The 20492-nt window shown below is 46.5% G+C and overlaps 2 protein-coding genes across 5 annotated transcripts in view; one reads left to right on the forward strand and one right to left on the reverse strand.

The window, feature by feature from the left end:
* WDR7 (WD repeat domain 7) overlaps positions 1–796 on the reverse strand; it is a 516060-nt gene extending 515264 nt beyond the window's left edge. For all 4 annotated transcript variants that reach the window (XM_068251301.1, XM_068251300.1, XM_068251299.1 and 1 more), the window contains exon 1: positions 623–796. The gene's annotated coding sequence lies outside the window, so the exon portion shown is untranslated. The remainder of the gene's footprint in view (positions 1–622) is intronic.
* Positions 797–1206: 410 nt separating this feature from the next.
* Positions 1207–20492, forward strand: part of TXNL1 (thioredoxin like 1) — a 55141-nt gene continuing 35855 nt past the window's right edge. The window contains 6 exon segments of the mRNA XM_068251302.1: positions 1207–1376; positions 1378–1398; positions 1400–1437; positions 6746–6842; positions 16120–16293; positions 19743–19865. Coding sequence (XP_068107403.1) covers positions 1257–1376; positions 1378–1398; positions 1400–1437; positions 6746–6842; positions 16120–16293; positions 19743–19865 — 573 coding nt within the window. The 5' untranslated portion in view covers positions 1207–1256.

Raw genomic sequence — 20492 nt, forward strand, 5'->3', positions numbered from 1 at the left:
AGTATAAATGGTGCACTACTGTTCATCTCAGGTGCACTTTAAAGGACGCCTGACGTGAGTGTGAAATGGAGCTGCCATATTTATTTCCTTTTAAACAATGCACATTGTTTGGTCATTTAGCTGATTTTCAGCCTCATTTAGTTAAGACCCTGACCAAGCATGCAGATCAGATCTTTAACTTAAGTTTGGCTTGTATTTGCTGCATGCTTGTTTCAAGTGTGTGATTCAGACACTACTGATGCATGAAAGATTAACAGGGACTACCAGGCAGCTGGGCATTCTTTAAAATGAAATAAATGTGTCAGCCTCCATATTCCTCTCAACTTTAGGTGTCCTTTTAAACAGACACTGCAGGAGAATAGGAGCAAATGTTGAGACAATATTCAGAAAGATGTCACAGCACAGTATGGTGACAAAAGATCTCAGCAGAGATGAAGCCACAACTCATATCTACTGTCACCATCCCTCAGTGGTCAGGAAAGTGACTGAGGACAGGTCCTCTTGAGATGCCAGGAAGAGACAGACACCCCCCATGCACATCACCATATGAAATGTCACATCCCTCCTCCCACCCCCTCCCATGTATCCTCCAAAACCACAGCCAGGCAGAGGGAGCACTCACCTCTTCTACTCCTTTCCCCCTCAATATGGAGCTTCTGACCGACCCCCACTCTCCCAGCACACCAGCTGACTGTCTCTATGGCGACCAACTCCCTGCTTTACGGCCACTGTCGCAGCACCTGAGCCTGGGATCCCATAAGCTACACCGCTGCAAGAGCGCTGCTGCTGTGCAATTGTGCAATCTTCGTGTTTCAATAAAGTTTTCATAAATAAAAAAAGAGGATTCAGGAAATGTGAACGCAGTAATTAGGCGAGGGGGGACGGGGACTAAGGTTCCTACGTCATCAGGTCCACAGCGGAATACTATTGGATAGAAAGCAGGGAAGTCGGCTTTTGTCGCTCAGATATGACCCCTCATATACTATCAAGTTAAGCCGCCATCTTAGCTACTGGCAAATGCTGGTCCACGCCCACTTATGAGTCAGGTCAAGCCTGGCAACATTTTAAAAGAGCTTACGGGAGTCCATTGTGACAAATGCTTTTAATATTCAGTGGCTGGGAGATATCTATTAGTTATTATAACTATTGTTTTTATTATTGTTTGTAAAGGGACGTCATTTCCGCCGCTTAATCAGGCGCCTCGCCAGGAAGCAAAATGGCGGCGGGGAGGGTTGCCGGTGGTCATGTGACGTGGTATGACCGCCCGCTGTGCATTGTGGGCGGAGACTGACAGGGCCCGGCGTGACGCGGCAGAAACAAGCAGAGGCTTCAGCATGGTGGGGGAGTGCGAGGTGATCGGGGCGGACACGGAGTTCCCAGCCGGAGCTGACCAACGCCGGGCTCCAGACTCAGTGTGGCCAAATTCACCATGAGGGGGTGAGGAGCAGCTCTGTGTCTGGCTGGTTGCCTGTGTACATGTCTGCTCTGTATACTGCTGTGTACCTGTCTGCTCCCTATTTATACTGCTATGTACCTGTCTGCTGGCTATACTCACCTGTATACTGCAGTGTACCTGTCTGCTCTGTATACTGCTGTGTACCTGTCTGCTCCCTATTTATACTGCTATGTACCTGTCTGCTGGCTATACTCACCTGTATACTGCAGTGTACCTGTCTGCTCTGTATACTGCTGTTGTACCTGTCTGCTCCCTATACCTGGCTATACTCACCTGTATACTACTATGAACCTGTCTGCTCTGTATACTGCTATGTACCTGTCTGCTCTGTATTACTGCTATGTACCTGTCTGCGCTGTATACTGCTATGTACCTGTCTGCTCTGTATACTGCTATGTACCCTGTCTGCTCTGGTATACTGCTGTGTACCTGTCTGCTCCCTATACCTGGCTATACTCACCTGTATACTACAGTGTACACTGTCTGCTCTGTATACTGCCTATGTAATAATAATAATAATCCGAACATTTTGTATAGCGCTTTTCTCCTCTCGGACTCAAAGCGCTCAAGAGCTGCAGCCACTGGGACGCTGCTGAAAGAGGCCACCCTGCAGTGTTAGGGTACCTGTCTGCTCTGTATACTGCTATGTACCCGTCTGCTCTGTATCTGCTATGTACCTGTCTGCTCTGTATACTGCTATGTACCTGTCTGCTCTGTATACTGCTATGTACCTGTCTGCTCTGTATACTGCTATGTACCTGTCTGCTCTGTATACTGCTATGTACCTGTCTGCTCTGTATACTGCTATGTACCTGTCTGCTCTGTATACTGCTATGTACCTGTCTGCTCTGTATACTGCTATGTACCTGTCTGCTGGCTATACTCACCTGTTATACTGCAGGTGTACATGTCTGCTCTGTATACTGCTGTGTACCTGTCTGCTCTCTATACCTGGCTATACTCACCTGTATACTGCAGTGTACCTGTCTGCTCTGTATACTGCAGTGTACCTGTCTGCTGGCTATACTCACCTGTATACTGCAGTGTACCTGTCTGCTCTGTATACTGCTACGTACCTGTCTGTTCCCTATACCTGTCTATACTCACCTGTATACTGTTCTGTATATTTATCTGTTTACTGCTGTGTGCATCTATGTATTTGCATATATACTGCTGAGCACTTGTACACTCACTTTTTACCTGTATACTGCTGTGCACTCACTAGATCTACCTCTATACTGCTGTGTATCTCTCTCTCTCTACATATATGCTGCTGTGTACCTGTACACTCACTAGATCTATCTCTACACTGCTGTGTACCCCTCTCTCTGTGTCTCTACATATATGCTGCTGTGTACCTGTACACTCACTAGATTTATCTCTACACTGCTGAGTCTCTCTCTGTCTCTCTCTACATGTATGCTATTGTGTACCTGTGCACTCACTAGATCTATCTCTATGCTGCAGTGTACCCCTCTCTCTACATATATGCTGCTGTGTACCTGTACACTCACTAGATCTACCTCTATACTGCTGTGTACCCCTCTCTCTGTCTCTCTACATATATGCTGCTGGGTACCTGTACACTCACTAGATCTACCTCTATACTGCTGTGTACCCCTCTCTCTGTCTCTCTCTACATATATGCTGCTGGGTACCTGTACACTCACTAGATCTATCTCTATACTGCTGTGTACCCCTCTCTCTGTCTCTCTCTACATATATGCTGCTGGGTACCTGTACACTCACTAGATCTATCTCTACACTGCTGTGTACCCCTCTCTCTGTCTCTCTCTACATATATGCTGCTGTGTACCTGTACACTCACTAGATCTACCTCTATACTACTGTTTACCTCTCTCTCTCTCTTTCTACATATATGCTGCTGTGTACCTGTAAACTCACTAGATCTATCTCTATACTGCTGTGTACCCCTCTCTCTACATATATGCTGCTGTGTACCTGTACACTCACTAGATCTACCTCTATACTGTTGTGTGCCCCTCTCTCTGTCTCTCTCTCTACATATATGCTGCTGTGTACATGTACACTCACTAGATCTACCTCTATACTGCTGTGTACCTCTTTCTCTTTCTACATATATGCTGCTGTGTACCTGTGCACTCACTAGATCTACCTCTACTGCTGTGTACCCCTCTCTCTCTGTCTCTCTCTACATATATGCTGCTGTGTACTGGTACACTCACTAGATCTACCTCTATACTGCTGTGTATCTCTCTCTCTCTCTCTCTCTCTCTCTCTCTCTCTCTCTCTCTCTCTCTCTCTCTCTCTCTCTCTCTCTCTCTCTCTCTCTCTCTCTCTCTCTCTCTCTCTCTCTCTCTCTCTCTCTCTCTCTCTCTCTCCTCTCTCTCTCTCTCTCTCTCTCTCTCTCTCTCTCTCTCTCTCTCTCTCTCTCTCTCTCTCTCTCTCCTCTCTCTCGACCCCCACTCTCCCAGCACACCAGCTGACTGTCTCTATGGCGACCACTCCCTGCTTTACGGCCACTGTCGCAGCACCTGAGCCTGGGATCCCATAAGCTACACCGCTGCAAGAGCGCTGCTGCTGTGCAATTGTGCAATCTTCGTGTTTCAATAAAGTTTTCATAAATAAAAAAAGAGGATTCAGGAAATGTGAACGCAGTAATTAGGCGAGGCGGGACTAAGGTTCCTCTCTCTCTCTCCTCTCTCTCTCTCTCTCTCTCTCTCTCTCTCTCCTCTCCTCTCTCTCTCTCTCTTCTCTCTCTCTCTCTCTCTCTCTCTCTCTCTCTCTCTCTCTCTCTCTCTCTCTCTCTCTCTCTCTCTCTCTCTCTCTCTCTCTCTCTCCCCATATATGCTGCTGTGTACCTGTACACGGAGCAGTGCTTTTCAGCGCTGCTAGATTTGGGCGCAGCCGGCGCCCTCCATAGACTTCAATAGGAATCATTCCTATTGAAGTGCTCAGTGAGTAACGTCGGCTCCGTCAGAAGACAGAACCGAAGTTGCTTAAAAACATAATAATTCGGCCTCCAGCAATCGCTGGAAGCCGAATTATTTCATTCCCCCACTATCCATGTCGGCCTGGAGGGGGAATAGTAATTAAATCGGCCCGGACTTGTGCAGAAGCAGGATCAGCCATATACCGCTGTATCCTGCCGGCCCAAGTCTACCGGCGCCGATTCAAATGTACGCCCTGTACACCTCACTAGACTTCTACCTCTATAATGCTGTGTACCCCTCTCTCTCTGTCTCTCTCTACATATATGCTGCTGTGTACTGGTACACTCACTAGATCTACCCTCTATAGTGGCTGTGTACCTATCTATATCTATATCTATATATCTTATCTATATATCTATATATATATATATATATATATATATATATATATATATATATATATATATATATATATATATATATATATATATATATATATATATATATATATATAATATATATGCTGCTGTGTACCTGTACACTCACTAGATCTATCTCTATGCTGCTGTTTACTTCTCTCTCTCTTTCTACATATTTGCTGCTGCACTTGGAGATTGTTAGAAGGCGAAACTGCTGTCTTTCAACAATGTACAGTGCTGCGATCTACGGTCGTGTCACTCGGCTGTCCCTTGGGAGGCACAGAGAGCAATAGGCTGATGTCTATGAGAGCCAATCGCTGTTATTGGCTGGTAGGGGGAAGGAATGGAGTGGTATAATAAAATACATTTAAAAAAAAAATGTAATTTTATTACATTTATTTAAAAAAAAAAAAAAAAAAAAAACAGCCTTCAGCAGCGGTCAGATCCCATCAACCAAAAGCTCTTTTGGTGGGCAAAAGGTGGGGGGTAATCAATTGTGTGCTGAGTTGCACAGCCCTGCAGCGAGCCCTTAAAGCTGTAGTGGCCTGAATTGTGAAAAATAGCCTGGTCACTAGGGGCGTGTAAGCCTTCGGTCTTCAAATGGTTAAAGCACAGGCATTGGGGGGCCATATAGAACATACAGGAAAACATAGCTGGGGCAGCTAGGCGGCGTCAGAATGATTCACGAAATATTTCATGCTAAATCGATCAGGAATGGGCCTGCAGTGTATGGGGAGACCACAGAGCACTCTCTGCTCAGAGAGCAATCTGTCTCTTGGTCGATCTGCCAATACTTCACTAGATGTTTGGGCATCTCTGGTTATATTGTTTTCTCCCTACAGCTGATCTTTTAAAGGAACCTTAACTGAGAGGGATATGGATGTTTCCTTGTAAACAATACCAGTTGCTTGTCAGTCCTGTTGATCTCTTTGCTGCAGTAGTGGCTGAATCACACACCTGAACAAGCATGCAGCTAATCCAGTCTGACTTCAGTCAGAACACCTGATCTGCATGCTTGTTCAGAGGCTGTGTGTGGCTAAAGTATTAGAGCCACAAGATCAGCAGGAGAGTCAGGCAACTGGTATTATTTTAATGGGAAAAATCCATATTCTTCTCAGTTTAGGTTCCCTTTAAAGCGGATCAGAGATGAAAAACTAACTATACCAAGTAACTTGTCGATATAATCTTATCTAAAGATTAGATAGTTTACACAACAAATCTAGCTGCAAACAGCTTCAATATAATATGATTATTTCTTCCTGTGATACAATGACAGCAGCCATGTTGTTTGTAAACATTACACAGAGGCAGGTTTGTCTGCATCTTAGCAAAAAAACCTAATCCCTCCTCCTCCTCCCCTCTGCCTCTGAAATCTCTGGCTAGTAATACCCTCCTCCTTCTCTTGCCCAGACTGAGCTCCTATGAGCCTTGCTACTGTCTGAAAGTGCCTTGGCTCTCTGAAAACCTGTGGGCGAGGCTTGTTTAGTTTATAGGGAATTACAGTAATTAAAACAAAAACAAAAAAAAAAAGTATTTGGCTTGAGGAATGCCCTATAAACAATAGGAAAGGAACCCAATTATACAATGTGTAAAAGTTCATCTCGGATCCACTTTAAGCCTGGAGTTTGCTGAAAATGTAACGTCATTATTTAGTTTATCTTGTCATGGCTTTTTATACAACACGTATTGCATGTGCATCATGACCTGATGTCACTTGGGTGCATGCGGTGTAAAGGAATGACCATTTATAACACATCGATGAATCATCACTGCTCATCTGGGATTAAAAGTAAGATTGTCCGATTTTAGTCTAATCCTTATTAAGAAATTGATTGGATTAGGCCAGTCACCAGTCCACATTGTTACACTGAGTACACCTGATGACGGGATCCTCGGTTCTGTGTATGTTGCTCTTCCTGTCTCACTGCTAACTCAGTGTGTTTTGTTTCCTCCAGGTGCGCCCCCTGTGTACGGATAGCACCGGTGTTCACATCTCTTAGCAATAAGTACCCACAGGCCGTCTTTCTGGAAGTCGATGTACATCAGTGCCAAGTAAGCGGACTGTGCTTGTAATGGGAGGGGTCTGCAAACAAATATTTTAGCCTTAAAGTGGGATAAAACTGACATAACCTTCAATAAAAATGTGTTTTCCTACTTTGTATTACTCATACAGCTATCATATTTGATTTTGTGCACAAGTAATATTGTCTTTCTACAAATGACAAATTCCCAAAGTACAGTTTATCTGCTCTGAAAGCTGCCATTGCATTTTATTGACACACGATTGGTTCACACGATGGCTAGGGGCCCCGGACCTCTCTCACTGGCCAGGGCCCCAAGGCCAACACGTGATACCTGGAGGGGAGTGCAGGTGGGCCTGGACCTCTCACACCCAGGCTCTGGACCTCTCACATCCAGAAAACCCACCAACACTGCCTCCATACTGAATGCTAAATTCAACACACACAAGTAATAGAACACAGCATTACATGCATCCAGCTACATTTAAAAGTGGTCAGCAGGTGCTCGTCAGCCAATCAGGATGCACTGTCATACACCCTTTACCTGCCATACCACCTCTAGCAGCCATTAGCATTCAGGTGGGAGGCCTCAGCCGGACGCCATCGCAAGACTGCGTCGCTAGCAGGACCGCCCCGTGCAGGCATCCCTCCCACAGGGGTCCCTCCCCAACTGCTCACCTGTCCGCCATGTCCTAGAGCTGAAAGAAAACGTTTAAAAACACACGATTGGTTCACACAATGGCCAGGGGCCCCGGACCTCTCTCACTGGCCAGGGCCCCAAGGCCAACACGTGATACCTGGAGGGGAGTGCAGGTGGGCCTGGACCTCTCACACCCAGGCTCTGGACCTCTCACATCCAGAAAACCCACCAACACTGCCTCCGTGGAAACTAACATCCTCCAAGTGGTAGACAGGTTGTATGTGTGCTCATTGTGTATTTGCAGGCCCACCTGCACTCCTCTCCAGGTATCACGTGTTGGCCTTGGGGCCCTGGCCAGTGAGAGAGGTCCGGGGCCCCTGGTCATCGTGTGAACCAATCGTGTGTTTTTAAACGTTTTCTTTCAGCTCTAGGACATGGCGGACAGGTGAGCGGTTGGGGAGGGATGCCTGCACGGGGCGGTCCTACTAGCAACGCAGTCTTGCGATGGCGTCCGGCTGAGGCCTCCCACCTGAATGCTAATGGCTGCTAGATGTGGTATGGCAGGTAAAGGGTGTATCAGGATGTCATACACCCTTTACCTGCCATACCTGCATCCTGATTGGCTGACGAGCACCTGCTGACCACTTTTAAATGTAGCTGGATGCATGTACTGCTGTGTTCTATTGCTTGTGTGTGTTGAATATTGCATTTTATTGCATAGCTGCTGTATTTATATATTAAAATCTAGCTAGTGATCACTTCTCAGCTCTTTCTGCTTCTCAGCTTAGTTTCAGCAGTTTGCTAATGTTTACTAAATGTATCTGATAAAGGAATAGGAACAAAAGAAAATGTTATCAGCTCTTACAATACAGCCAGAAGCTTTCCACTGAAGAACAAAGTGCCATCTTTAAAGGCTAGTTCACACTCTGCGCCTGCCCCGCCATTGTGTTGGTACCACGATCCAGCGGCAAAATCTCGCAATTTCAGTGCGATTTGTACTTGTGATTCCCCAAAGAAGCTGCATGCAGTGCGTTTGATCTAAATCGCAAATGCCGCATCGTGAGCTAAATCGCAAATGCCGCATCGTGAGCTAAATCGCAAATGCCGCATCGTGAGCTAAATCGCAAATGCCGCATCGTGAATGTATCCATAGGGATACATTAGTAGCAGCGCTTTGCTGTTCATCTGCGATCAGCTAAGCGCTGAAAAAGCACCAAGTGTGAACCTGCCCTGACTAGTAGATTTTATGCTGTACATAATCTTTTAGAACAGAGGACAAGCTGAGTTTCAGACCGGTTTAAAGTACACCTGAAGTGTTAAAAAAATAAGTGACATTTACCTCAGCAATGGGGAGTTATCTTTCCCCACATTATAAATATAGGGTGATGCTAGATCAGTGATCTGCAAACTTGGATCTCTAGCTGTTAAGGAACTACAAGTCCCACAATGCATTGCTGGAGTCTGACAGCCACAGTCATGATTCACAAAGGCAAATGCATTGTGGGACTTGTAGTTCCTTGACAGCTGGAGAGCCAAGTTTGCAGATCACTGTGCTAGATGATCCGGATAAAGGCCCATCGATCCAGCATAAAGACGCTCTGCCCATTCGGCTCAGCTCCCCTGGCTGTGAACAGGCATACTTAGTAGAAGGAAGTGTTTATGCATGCCTATTTCCTCTGTGCACAAGTGCTTCGTTTTACTGGGCATGTGCAGACCATACTCGCACATGTCTAGTACAGATTTGAATTGCAACGAGTCACATAGGTTCTTGGTACTGAAATATGTATGTACCGTATTTTCTGCCGTATACGACGCACTTTTTCTCCCCAAAAAATGGTGAGAAAAAGTCCCTGCGTCTTGTATGGCAAAGGCAGGGAATCCCCGACTGACGAACGCCCCGCCGATACGACCGCTGACCTGCCCCCACATCGGGGATTTGCCTTTTGTGTGCCTCCCTTAATCCCCCTTGAGTGAAGTGTGAATATCGGCAACTTAATGTGCCAAATGCAGCTATGAATTGTTATATAATACACCCATAATTATTACTTACTATCACTGGCGTAACAATAGGGGAAGCAGTCCCCTCATGCTGCGACCCCTCCTGCCCCCCCCCCCCCAAAACGGCCATGAGCGGGCCCCATGGGGAGGGCCCGCTCAAATTCTTGCAGGGGGGCCCGGGGACTTCTAGTTACGCCCCTGCTTACTATACCTACCGACCAATAAGAATGGAGGGTTTTTATGGTTGTGTTTCAACGTTTATGGATGAAGTTTAATTAGTAATGTAGAGTCGCAGAGGCCAACTATAGAAGAGACTTTACATGTCCATCCCAGTTTAAATTTGGTTGGTCTGTGCTGAGTTTTGCTCGAAGTGATATTTTTTTTTTTTTTTTTTTTGCGGTACTTTACACTTTGCAGAGGCATGGAGCAGCGATTGAAAATATTGGGAAATTATCCCTTTAGCTATACAGGATCCCATGATAGCCCTTCCATAATTCTGTCAATGCCTATTTTCCCCTTTTGCAGCCACAGACTGGGGTTTTGGACTTGCATCAGTTACTATCTTTGGCCACTAGGTGTCATTGTGCTGTGATACACTCCCTCCCATGTAAGGCCCCGTTCACACCTAAGCGGGAATTGCGCAATCACGATTAGCATGTATAGAACCGCTAATCACGATCGCTCCCAAAACGCTAATTTGTCCAGTGGTGTTTTTTTTTTTTTTTGTCCGCGTTTATCGCGGAAAAATCATGCCCGCAAAATGCTAGCGGTAATCGCTAGCGTTTTGCGATTTCTAGTGTGAATGAGCCCTAAGGCCTGGTACACACCATGCAATTTCCCGTCGGATTGATTTGTCAAATTGATCATTTCCAACAGGTGTGATCGATTTTTTTTTTTTTTTTTGATTTTTTTTTTTTTTTTTTTTTTTTTTTCCCCACTCAATTTTTTGTTAAAAATTGATTGGAAAACTGGTTGGACCTGATGGAAATTATCGATTCGATCAGTCAGTCTGATGAGAAATTGCATGATGCGTACCAGGTATTAAAGTGGATTGAAACCGGTAATTAACCCCCTCCCGATCGCCTAATACTGGAGGGTGGCAGCTCCAGGACCGGCGTCGAGTCCTGGGTGAGGGGATCACGTGCACGGATGTGCACGCATCATTAGGGAGCTCCTCTCGGAGATAAGTCTGCCAGCCGTCGATCACGGTTGGCGAGCTGTTAGAAGAAACAACATTTTTAAGGTTGAACAAGTATTCTCTTTGCAGGATTGGCTATGCTTGAGTTTGTGGTGCTTCCTGATGAAAGAAGCCAAGATCAGCAGTACCACTCTTGAAGAAATAGCTCTTTATTCAGACAAATCGCATGCCAAAAAAATGGGCTTAGATGCAGCTACAGCCCGCTATTTCTTCAAGAGTGATGCTGCTGATCTTGGCTTCTTCAACCGGCGTCCCTTGGGCATCAGGGTCATATCAGCTTTAGCACACTCCTATCTCCATTGGAGTGCTTGGTCTAACACTGTGTGAATTTGCTTCCTGATGTAGTCATGTGATTAGTGCCAGGGTTGTAAATGGAGTAACCAGGCATCCCTGTAAATAGGAAGTTTCATTGATTGGAATGCAAGACGGACTCATTGTGGTAAACCTAAAGGTGGCCATACACTGGTCGACCAACAGAATCGAATCTGATCAGAGAGGGATCGTATGGCTGCCTGTACTGCAAACAGGTTGTGAATTGATTACAGCATGAAACCGATCACAATCTGTGGTGGGGCTAACGCCCCCCCCCCCCCCCCCCCCCCACATACATTACCTGCTCCGGCCGGCGCGTGTCCCCTGGTCTCCGCTGTCTCTTGTCCGCTGGGTTCCGGACTGGCGCTCTACTGTTTAAACTTCCTGCTGGGACAGGAAGTTCAAGCTGCAGCCCTGGAGCCCAGCGGAGAAGAGACAGCGGTGACCGGGAGGACTCACACCGGCCGGAGCAGGTAATGTATTGCCGCTGTATTGCGTCGGGCATTCAAACGCCGCTATCGACGCACTCCTGACCCACCTGCGATCGAGCAAAATCTTCCGCACGGATGGCTCGACGATTTATTTCGGATGAAAATTAATCGTTTGCGCAACGATTTCACAGCAGATTCGATCAGTGATCGAATCTGCTGTATATCGGCAGGAAAATCGTTAGGTGTATGGGCCCCTTAAGAATGGTACCAGGGGATTCTAAATAAATATCTCCTTCCCTCAAGATAGTGAGGCTGCACACCTTCATTGGTATGGGGCTTTTGTGGGAGGGTGTGCCCTGGGCCTGCAGAGAAGAAAAGACTGACCATGTTCTCCTCAGGCTCTTTTATGCTGGGAATACAGAGTTTGTTTTTGAGGTGATTAGATGGTCCGATAATTTTCCGACATGTCCGATCTCCCTTTCGATCCTTTCGCCTCTCGATTTCTGATAGAAGGGAAAAAGATTTAAAAAAGAGCGGAAGATAAGAGAATCGACTGCAGAATCGAGCGCCTGAAATGAACCGTGTATTCCTTGGTCCACCCGGCTAATTTTTATGAGCACCCGGCTGTCATCTGCTAGCCGCCTCATCTTCCTCCTATGCCAGGGGTTCTCAAACTGGGTGCCGCGGCACAAGGGTGCGCCTTGAGCACCTGCCAGGGGTGCCTCATAGTGCATCCCCATCCTTTGGGGGGTGCTGCTGAATAAGGGTCGTAACAGCATTTCAGTAGTTATTTATGCCGAGGGGTGCCTTGAAAAAAAAATTCAGAGCCATCAAGGGTGCCTTCAACCGAAAAAGTTTGGGAACCACTGTCCTATGCTGTAAACAGAGTTGCGCCATCCCTGCATTCCCCAGTTGCGCCCCACCCGGCTACTTTTTCATGCCATCAGGCTGGAGAAAAAAATTCTGGGGAGAACACTGGACTGATGTTACTTGTCAGCTTTGATGAACTGTTAAAGCTACTTTCATATATTGCGTCGCAGTGCTCTCCACCACTGCAGCTTGTTGCAGTGGCCATTTGTCGCAATGGAAGTACTCCAGGCGCTGCAGGGTGAAGCAGAAGCTGTAGGGCCTTACCCTGGGATTCCTGGATTTAAACCAGAAGTCCCGTGTTGATTTTTTATTTTTCTTTAACAGTCGCACCGTGGCTATAATGAGTGACATTCCTACGCCGTTGCAAAGTGATTGCCCAGCTAATGCTGGATGCGCGCACCGCACTAGTGTGCAATCATCCGTAAGGAACTGAGCACTGGTTGAAAAAAATTGAAATATATTCCATTGGGGGGGCTGAGGGGTAAGACGAGCACCATTGCTTACCCACAGGGGGTTGCACGCGGTCCCAGCTGCAGAAGGCCGCATTTCAATGAATCCCGCTGTAGAGTGCAATGCGTGCAGGGAGCTGTAGTATGTAGAGTTGAGAACATCTGTCGCCGTGGAGATGTGTGGACTACGTCTACCAGCATGCATTGCGGCCGGAAGTGTGCTTACAGGCTGATTCTTTGAACTGCAGCCATCTGCGGCTGGAATGGTGATCATCACAAGAATGGGGGCTACACTAGCAACCCTCCCCCCCCTCTTAGGTAAGCAATAGCCCACCCAAATGGCATTCTGAGTTATGAACCTCCCTTAGGGGGAGGTTCATTTTAAAGTTGTTTGCGGACAGCTTGGAAGACTGCAGCTTTCAAGCAGTCTGCAAAAAAAAATTTGTACCGCTTTTGGTAAAATTGCAGAAAAATTAAACGCTGGGGAGGAACCCGAGGGTGAAGGGATATGAGGGCTTTCATTTCCTTTTACACTTTGCACATTGCCTGGCTGTCCTGCTGGTCCATCAACAAACATGACAACAGAAAGATCAGCAGGATGCCAGGCAACTGGTATTGTTTAAAAGGAAATACTGTAAATATGGCAGCCTCCATATCCCTCTCACCTTGGGTTGCCCTTAAACTTTGTAGCAAGTACAGTATTTCTGTATACAGAGATCTAGCTACTGCAGATTAATGTCCTTCCAATCAGTGCTGGCAGTTCAAATGCACCGGGAAACAGTAGCGCAGGGTGATGCCAGTAATGAGATCTTTTTACCAACATTATTTAATGTTATAGAAATGTCCTAAAACGTTATATATTTAGCACTATTAAACATCACCTGCTCCCAGCGACTGCGTCTCCTCCACTTCCTGGTATACTTTGCAGGGATCCTGCAGCCAGCCAATCACCAACCGGGGACTGAAGCCACATGGTGATTGGCTGGCTGCAGGCTAACCAGGAAGTGGAGGAGACGTAATTGCTGGGAGCAGGTAATTTATACTAAACTCCCTGCCTACTCTCACACTGAACCCTCCCTCTACCTACCTATGCCTAAGGGTGCGTACAGACATGCGACTATAGTCGTTTAAAACGATCGTTACCGACGGCATTGCCCGACGATCGTTCGTAAAAAGTGCACTAACGATCATTAAAACGACCGACCAACGAGATATGTCGTTGGTAAAGAACGATCCATTCTGCCAGGTTTTTTCCAACGACCATCGTTCAAAAAGTAATGTCTGTACAACGATCGGTCGTTGTTCGTTCTCAAAGCTTTGCACATGCTCAAACAGTTATTTTTGACATTTGTGTTTGAAATCAGTTTATACATTATGTTGCGCACGCAACGCTCGTTCCAAGATCGTTCGTACACGAACGATGTTCAAAGTAGCCTTTCTTCAAACGATCATCGGCCGATACCTCCTTTAACATCGTTCGTCATTCAGAACGAACGATCGTTATCGTATGTCTGTACGTACCCTAACCCGAAGTAGAAGGTCCTACTCATGCTCGCTTTTTAAAAAATTATTTTTTGAGGCAAAGTACAGTTCTCCCTAAAATCAAGCAGTTGATAATATATATCTCACACCATTCAATTTGTAGAAACTACTGATCAGAAAAAAATCTCAGAATCGAATTTTCTGTTCAACCAATCATTTTTCTCAAATCTTTTTATTGTATTATGTTTGATAGGCCACTTTTACCACTTCCATGTAGTATGTGGACCTACAGATATTGAATACTATGAACAGGTTGTGTAGGTGAGCTCTCATACTACATGGAGGTGCTAAAATTGGCCAGTCAAAACTGGTGTGTAATCACCTTGCATCCAATCAAAATTTGATGTGTGCACACTTTTAGGGATTTTTGCAATTGCATACACTTATGTGTTTCTGTAAATCAACTTTAAAGGACAACTGTAACAAGTGTGATAATGAGGCTGCCATATTTATTTCCTTTTAAAGAGACTCTGAAGCCTCTTAACATTCATCTTTTTATTTAACAATCCCCTTCTACACTATCACCCCATCTAAAACGCTGCTATCCAGCAGGAGAACGCAGTGTTTAACACCCCCCCCCCCCCCCCAACACCGGGGCAAAAATCCACGACTTTCCTGGATGTGGATTTTGCTGCCTGGGGAGACAGAGCTTTGAGCTGCTGTTCTGCCTCCATTACCGTCAATCCACTGCGTAAGTCTTCATTCACTGAGAGGGGCGGGGAGAGGCGGAGATTGACGGGAGCAGAGCTGCAGCCCAAAGCTCTGCCTCTACTAGGAAGCGCTCCCCCAACATTGCCCCGGGGATTTGGGGAGGCTAAACACAGCGTTCTTCTGCGGGATAGCGGCGGTTTAAATGGGGTGATAGTGTAGAAGAGGATTGTTAAAAAGATGAATTTTAAGAGGCTTCAGACTCTTTAAAGGGACACTGAGGTCAACTTAAAAACGAAAATAGTACTCACCCGGGGCCTTCACCAGCCCAGTGCTGGTCGGGAGGTCCCACGATGGCGTCCTGGCTCCTCTCCTAGTCCCCGCTCCGGAATGGCTGCCCGGCCGATTGTCGGGCTCCTTCTTCCGTGTATGACGTCACCACGCCGGCCACCTCGCGCATCACGGCGGCCGGCGTTAATCGCACATGCTCAGTACTTTCACGCTGGCCGCCGTGATGACGCGAGGTGGCCGGCGTGGTGACGTCAGCCGCGTCATACGCAGAAGAAGAAGCCAGACACTCGGCCAAATGTCGCCAGGCTACCGCCGGGCAGCCATTCTGGAGCGGGGACTAGGAGAGGAGCCATAACGCCGTCATGGGACCTCCCGACCAGCACTGGGCTGGAGAAAGCCCCGGGTGAGTACTTTTTTCATTTTTTTAAGTTGACCTCTGAGTCCCTTTAAGCAATACTAGTTGCCTGGCTGTCCTGCTGATCCTCTGCCTCTAATGCCGGGTACACACCATGCAATTTCCCATCAGATGGGTCGAATAGACAATTTCTGACAGATGCGATCGGATTTCTAATAGATTTTCTTATTTCTATGCAAAAACGATCAGAAACCGTATCGGACCTGTCGGAAATTATCTATTTGACCCATCTATCTGATGGGAAATTGCATGGTGTGTACCAGGCTTAATATTTTTAGCTGTAGACCCTGAACAAGGATGCAGCAGAACAGATGTTCCTGACAGATCTGACAAGATTAGCTGCATGCTTGTTCCTGGTGTGATTCTGCAGCCAAATAGATCGTCAGCCAGGCAACTGATATTGTTCAAAAGTAAATAAATATGGCTGCTTCTATATTCCTTGCACATCAGTTGTCCTTTAAAGTTTTTGCTAGTTCAGTCTTAATGAAATCCTTTTCCTTTTTGTCTTTTTTAGGGCACCGCTGCCGCCAACAATATATCGGCAACACCCACATTTTTATTCTTCCGAAATAAAGTAAAAATCGATCAGTACCAAGGCGCAGACGCCTCTGGCTTAGAGGAAAAAATTAAACAGCACTTGGAGAATGATCCTGGGAACAACGAGGACGCCGATATACCAAAAGGCTACGTACGTCTCGTTACCACTGCAGCTTATTAAGCACAGCCCTAATGAATGCCTCCCTGTACTGTTCAGCAGAAGGCCACATAGTAATGACCATTCTGCTCCCATTATTACATCTCAGAGAAGTTATCTGATGTGCTGCCCAACGCAGCCAGATTTCCCTTTCATTTCCAGTCCGGACACTGATGGCGTGGCAGGTGGACTGTGGGTACAGTGGGCCCTTTCATATGCTTTCATAAATGAAGCCTTGTTTAGGTATTAAAGCCAAACTCCCGTTTTATTTAAATGCTGACCATCATTTAAATGCTGAAATCATAATGTGCCTTAAAGAGAGTCTGAAGCATTTCAAAATCCCTATTTTTATGCAGCAGGCCGCTTCAGCATTATAATCCAAACTGATTCGCTGCATTCCCAAGGCAGAACGAGGTCTTTATCCCCATGAAATTCCGGGGCAAAATTCTTCTATCATTCCTGGTAGAGGCAGAGCTTTGTGCAGTAGCTCTGCCTCTGCTTCAGTCAATCTCAGCCAATCTCCACCTCTCCCAGCCCCTCTGTCTCCTTTCACTGAGAGGGGCTGGGAGAGGCGGAGACTGACTGGACTGGAGGCACTAGGCAGAGCTACAGCACAAAGCTCTGCCTTCCCCCAGGCGGCAAAATCCGCGACTTGGAAAGTAGTGGAATTTTGCCCCGGAATTTCATGGTATGATAAAGACCTCATTCTGCTGCGGGAATGCAGTGAATCAGTTTGGATTATAATGCTGAAGAGGCCTGCTGCATAAAAACAGGTATTTTAAAACGCCTTTGACTCTCTTTAAACAATCCTTTTATTTTGTTTATATAGCCTGTATGTTTATAAGGGGGGGCTTAGTTCAAACTGCCTCTCACTTTCCTGTGGTTCTTCCAATGGTCCGCAAACCAAAGCAATGTTTACATTTTATTCAGTTGTTTCGGGGTCAAACAGTGTACCCCTTTATCAAGGCATATCAGAGTTTACTAGAATCAGATTATACTGTAGTCTTATATTTACACTAAGGGCCCTTGTACACTTTTTTTTTTTTTTCTCCATAGCAATGCGTTGTAAAAAAGCTTTCAGTTAAAACGTGTTTAGTGGGAACTAAAGCCATAGGAAAACATGGATATTACTTTGAAAATCACTTGTCTTTTATGTTATAACTGAGAGCAACTGATTAAAGCTAAAAGTACCCTAAGGGCCCTTTTCCACTGAGAGCGATTTGCTTTCTGATCGCAAAATGCAAGCGATTTTTATATTGCTAGGTTTGCTACATTAACCACTTCCGTACCAGCAGTCTCTGCCCCTCTTGGCCTTACGAGGCCAAAATGGCTAAAAAAGCCAAGTACCTGCAAGATGTTTAAATGCACGGAGGACGCCGTCCGCGCCCTCCGTGCAGTTCCGCCGGGTCCCCTTCCTGAGATCGCCCCCCCCCCGTGCCGATCGCGACCCCCACAGGCTGGGTCCGGCTCTCGTGCCGCTCCCAATATGGCCGCGGCTGCGCAGTCCACATTGTTACAGTGCGTGGTTCGGGGGGGTTGGCCCTAGAGCTGCGCAGCCGCACTCGCGGCAATGCAGACTGCGCAGCCGCGGCCAGCTCCGGCGGCCATATTGGGAGCGGCACGAGAGCCCGACCCGGCCTGTGGGGTCGCGATCGGCACGGGGGGCGATCTCAGGAAGGGAACACGGCGGAACTGCACGGAGGGAGCGGACGGCGTCCTCCGTGCATTTAAACATCTTGCAGGTACTTTTGGCCTCGTAAGTCCTTTAAGGACCAGAGACTGCTGGTACAGTAAAACGCTGCTTCCCGACGAATCAATGCACATACTCGCTGGTCACGACACTGCCCCATCGCCGCAGGCTCCTCACTATGACGGCAGAGTGCTGACAGTCGGTCAGGAGCTGCTTTCATTGGCTCCTGACGCTGTCTATCAATGGGAGCCAATGTGATTGGCCATGATCATGCGGCCAGGAGACAATGAAAGCGGCTCCTGACCTGCTTACAGAGCTCTGCCGTCTTAGACAGCAGAGTGAGCAAATTGCGGCGGATTCAGAGCGGCGAGATTGGCGGGAACGCATCATTCATCAGGACGTTGAATCTACGTCCAGCCAGAGTGGCAGCACCACCTGCTGGACGAAGATTCAAACTGCATCAGTCCAGAACCAGTTAAAGCGGTATTGTCACCATAAAAATCAAATTTCAACAGCAACTGGTCTGAGTGTATTAAGTGATAAAGATGCTCGTCCTGCATTCAAAACTTTTTCTGCTGTTATGGTTTGGGGTTATCACATACTTTAAGAGCACTGGCCCTAGTGCCAAACAGTGCCAAAAAGTTGAATGCTGGAAGTTCTTTTGAATGCTGGGAGTTTTTTTTTATCTATAATATATTCATCCTCTTCCATTTATTTCCCTGCCTAGCTGATCACTTGTGATTAGAAGCAAGGCTGAGGTGACTCACTGATTGGATGTGTAAATAAAAAAAAGACTCTGGGAGGAGGGCATCTAATGAATACATAATGAGCAAGAGAAGGGAGGGGGGTAAACAAGAGTCAGGGAGGATATGATGTCAGCATTAGCTTGGCAAAATGGCCACTGCCTGCAATAGGATTTTCTGCTTTTCCTTTATAAAATTCACAGGAATCATTACGTGGATAGCACAATACATCTGTTATGTAAGTAGAAGTAGTATTTATCTACTTATATATGTGTTTTTTATTACTAGGTTAGCATGGGCGTCGCTTGTTCTTTAACATAGAAATCATGAAAAGTATTTTCCGCTATCGCAATTAGATTTTCTGTAAATTGCAATCGCCTTTTTTGAGCAATTTTACCTGCAATTTATCTGCAAAATAGCATAACAAAATTATTGAAAAATCGCAATTGCTTGTTTTTGGGTTTTCTTTTGCAATTGGTGTGGAACATTTTCCACTAGCCCTTTTCCTCTAGCAATCGCAAAAGAAAATCCCAAACGCAAGCGATTTTTCATCAAATTTGTTATGCGATTGTGATTTTGTATTAACAATTTTGAAACAAAATCACAGGTTAATCGCTCTAAAAAGCATTTGGTATTTACAGAAAATCGAATCGCTATAGTGGAAAATACTTTTTACAATACCTGTTAAAGTAGCAACCCTAGCGATTTAAAAATCGCTAGCGTTAGGCGGTTTTAAGCGAATCGCTCTCAGCAGAAAAAGGGCACTAAGTGGCAAACTTGCTTTCAGAATTTGGATTGCTGCATTTGGTGTTGAATTGGACTTTATTGTGGTGGTAATGTTTTGGTCTCTGTGTTTTAATAAACATTTGGAAATTGATTGCAGGGTCGGGCCTATCAAAGCTTGTGAACTGCTCAGATGCCATTTTGAGTTTTAACAGGCAGCTGAAATTTTCTCACTGCGGCAACAAATTAACTATTTATTCAACTCCCTTTGTTTTGAATGCTTACAGATGGATTTAATGCCGTTCGTAAACAAAGCTGGCTGTGAATGTCTAAATGAAAGTGATGACCATGGGTTTGAGAACTGCTTAAAGAAAGACCCCACTTACCTTGAATCAGACTGCGATGAGCAGGTAATTATACTTTTTAAAAAATTTTTGTTATTGTTGTAAAACTTACAATAAAGAATCACACAGGAGGCCAGAGAGGGCGTGCAGGGGGTCCCGAGGACCCAGAAATGTTGTGCTTGAGGACCCAGAGCGGGTCTGAAAGGGGACCAGAGAACCCAGGGAGTGCGTGCAGGGAAGCCCCAGGACCCAGATAAGGTCATGCAGGGAAGCCCCAGGACCCAGATAAGGTCATGCAGGGAAGCCCCAGGACCCAGATAAGGTCATGCAGGGAAGCCCCAGGACCCAGATAAGGTCATGCAGGGAAGCCCCAGGACCCAGATAAGGTCATGCAGGGAAGCCCCAGGACCCAGATAAGGTCATGCAGGGAAGCCCCAGGACCCAGATAAGGTCATGCAGGGAAGCCCCAGGACCCAGATAAGGTCATGCAGGGAAGCCCCAGGACCCAGATAAGGGCATGCAGGGAAGCCCCAGGACCCAGATAAGGGCATGCAGGGAAGCCCCAGGACCCAGATAAGGGCATGCAGGGAAGCCCCAGGACCCAGATAAGGGCATGCAGGGAAGCCCCAGGACCCAGATAAGGGCATGCAGGGAAGCCCCAGGACCCAGATAAGGGCATGCAGGGAAGCCCCA

This window comes from Hyperolius riggenbachi, chromosome 1 (genome assembly GCF_040937935.1).
Source record: "Hyperolius riggenbachi isolate aHypRig1 chromosome 1, aHypRig1.pri, whole genome shotgun sequence".
Taxonomy (NCBI): domain Eukaryota; kingdom Metazoa; phylum Chordata; class Amphibia; order Anura; family Hyperoliidae; genus Hyperolius; species Hyperolius riggenbachi.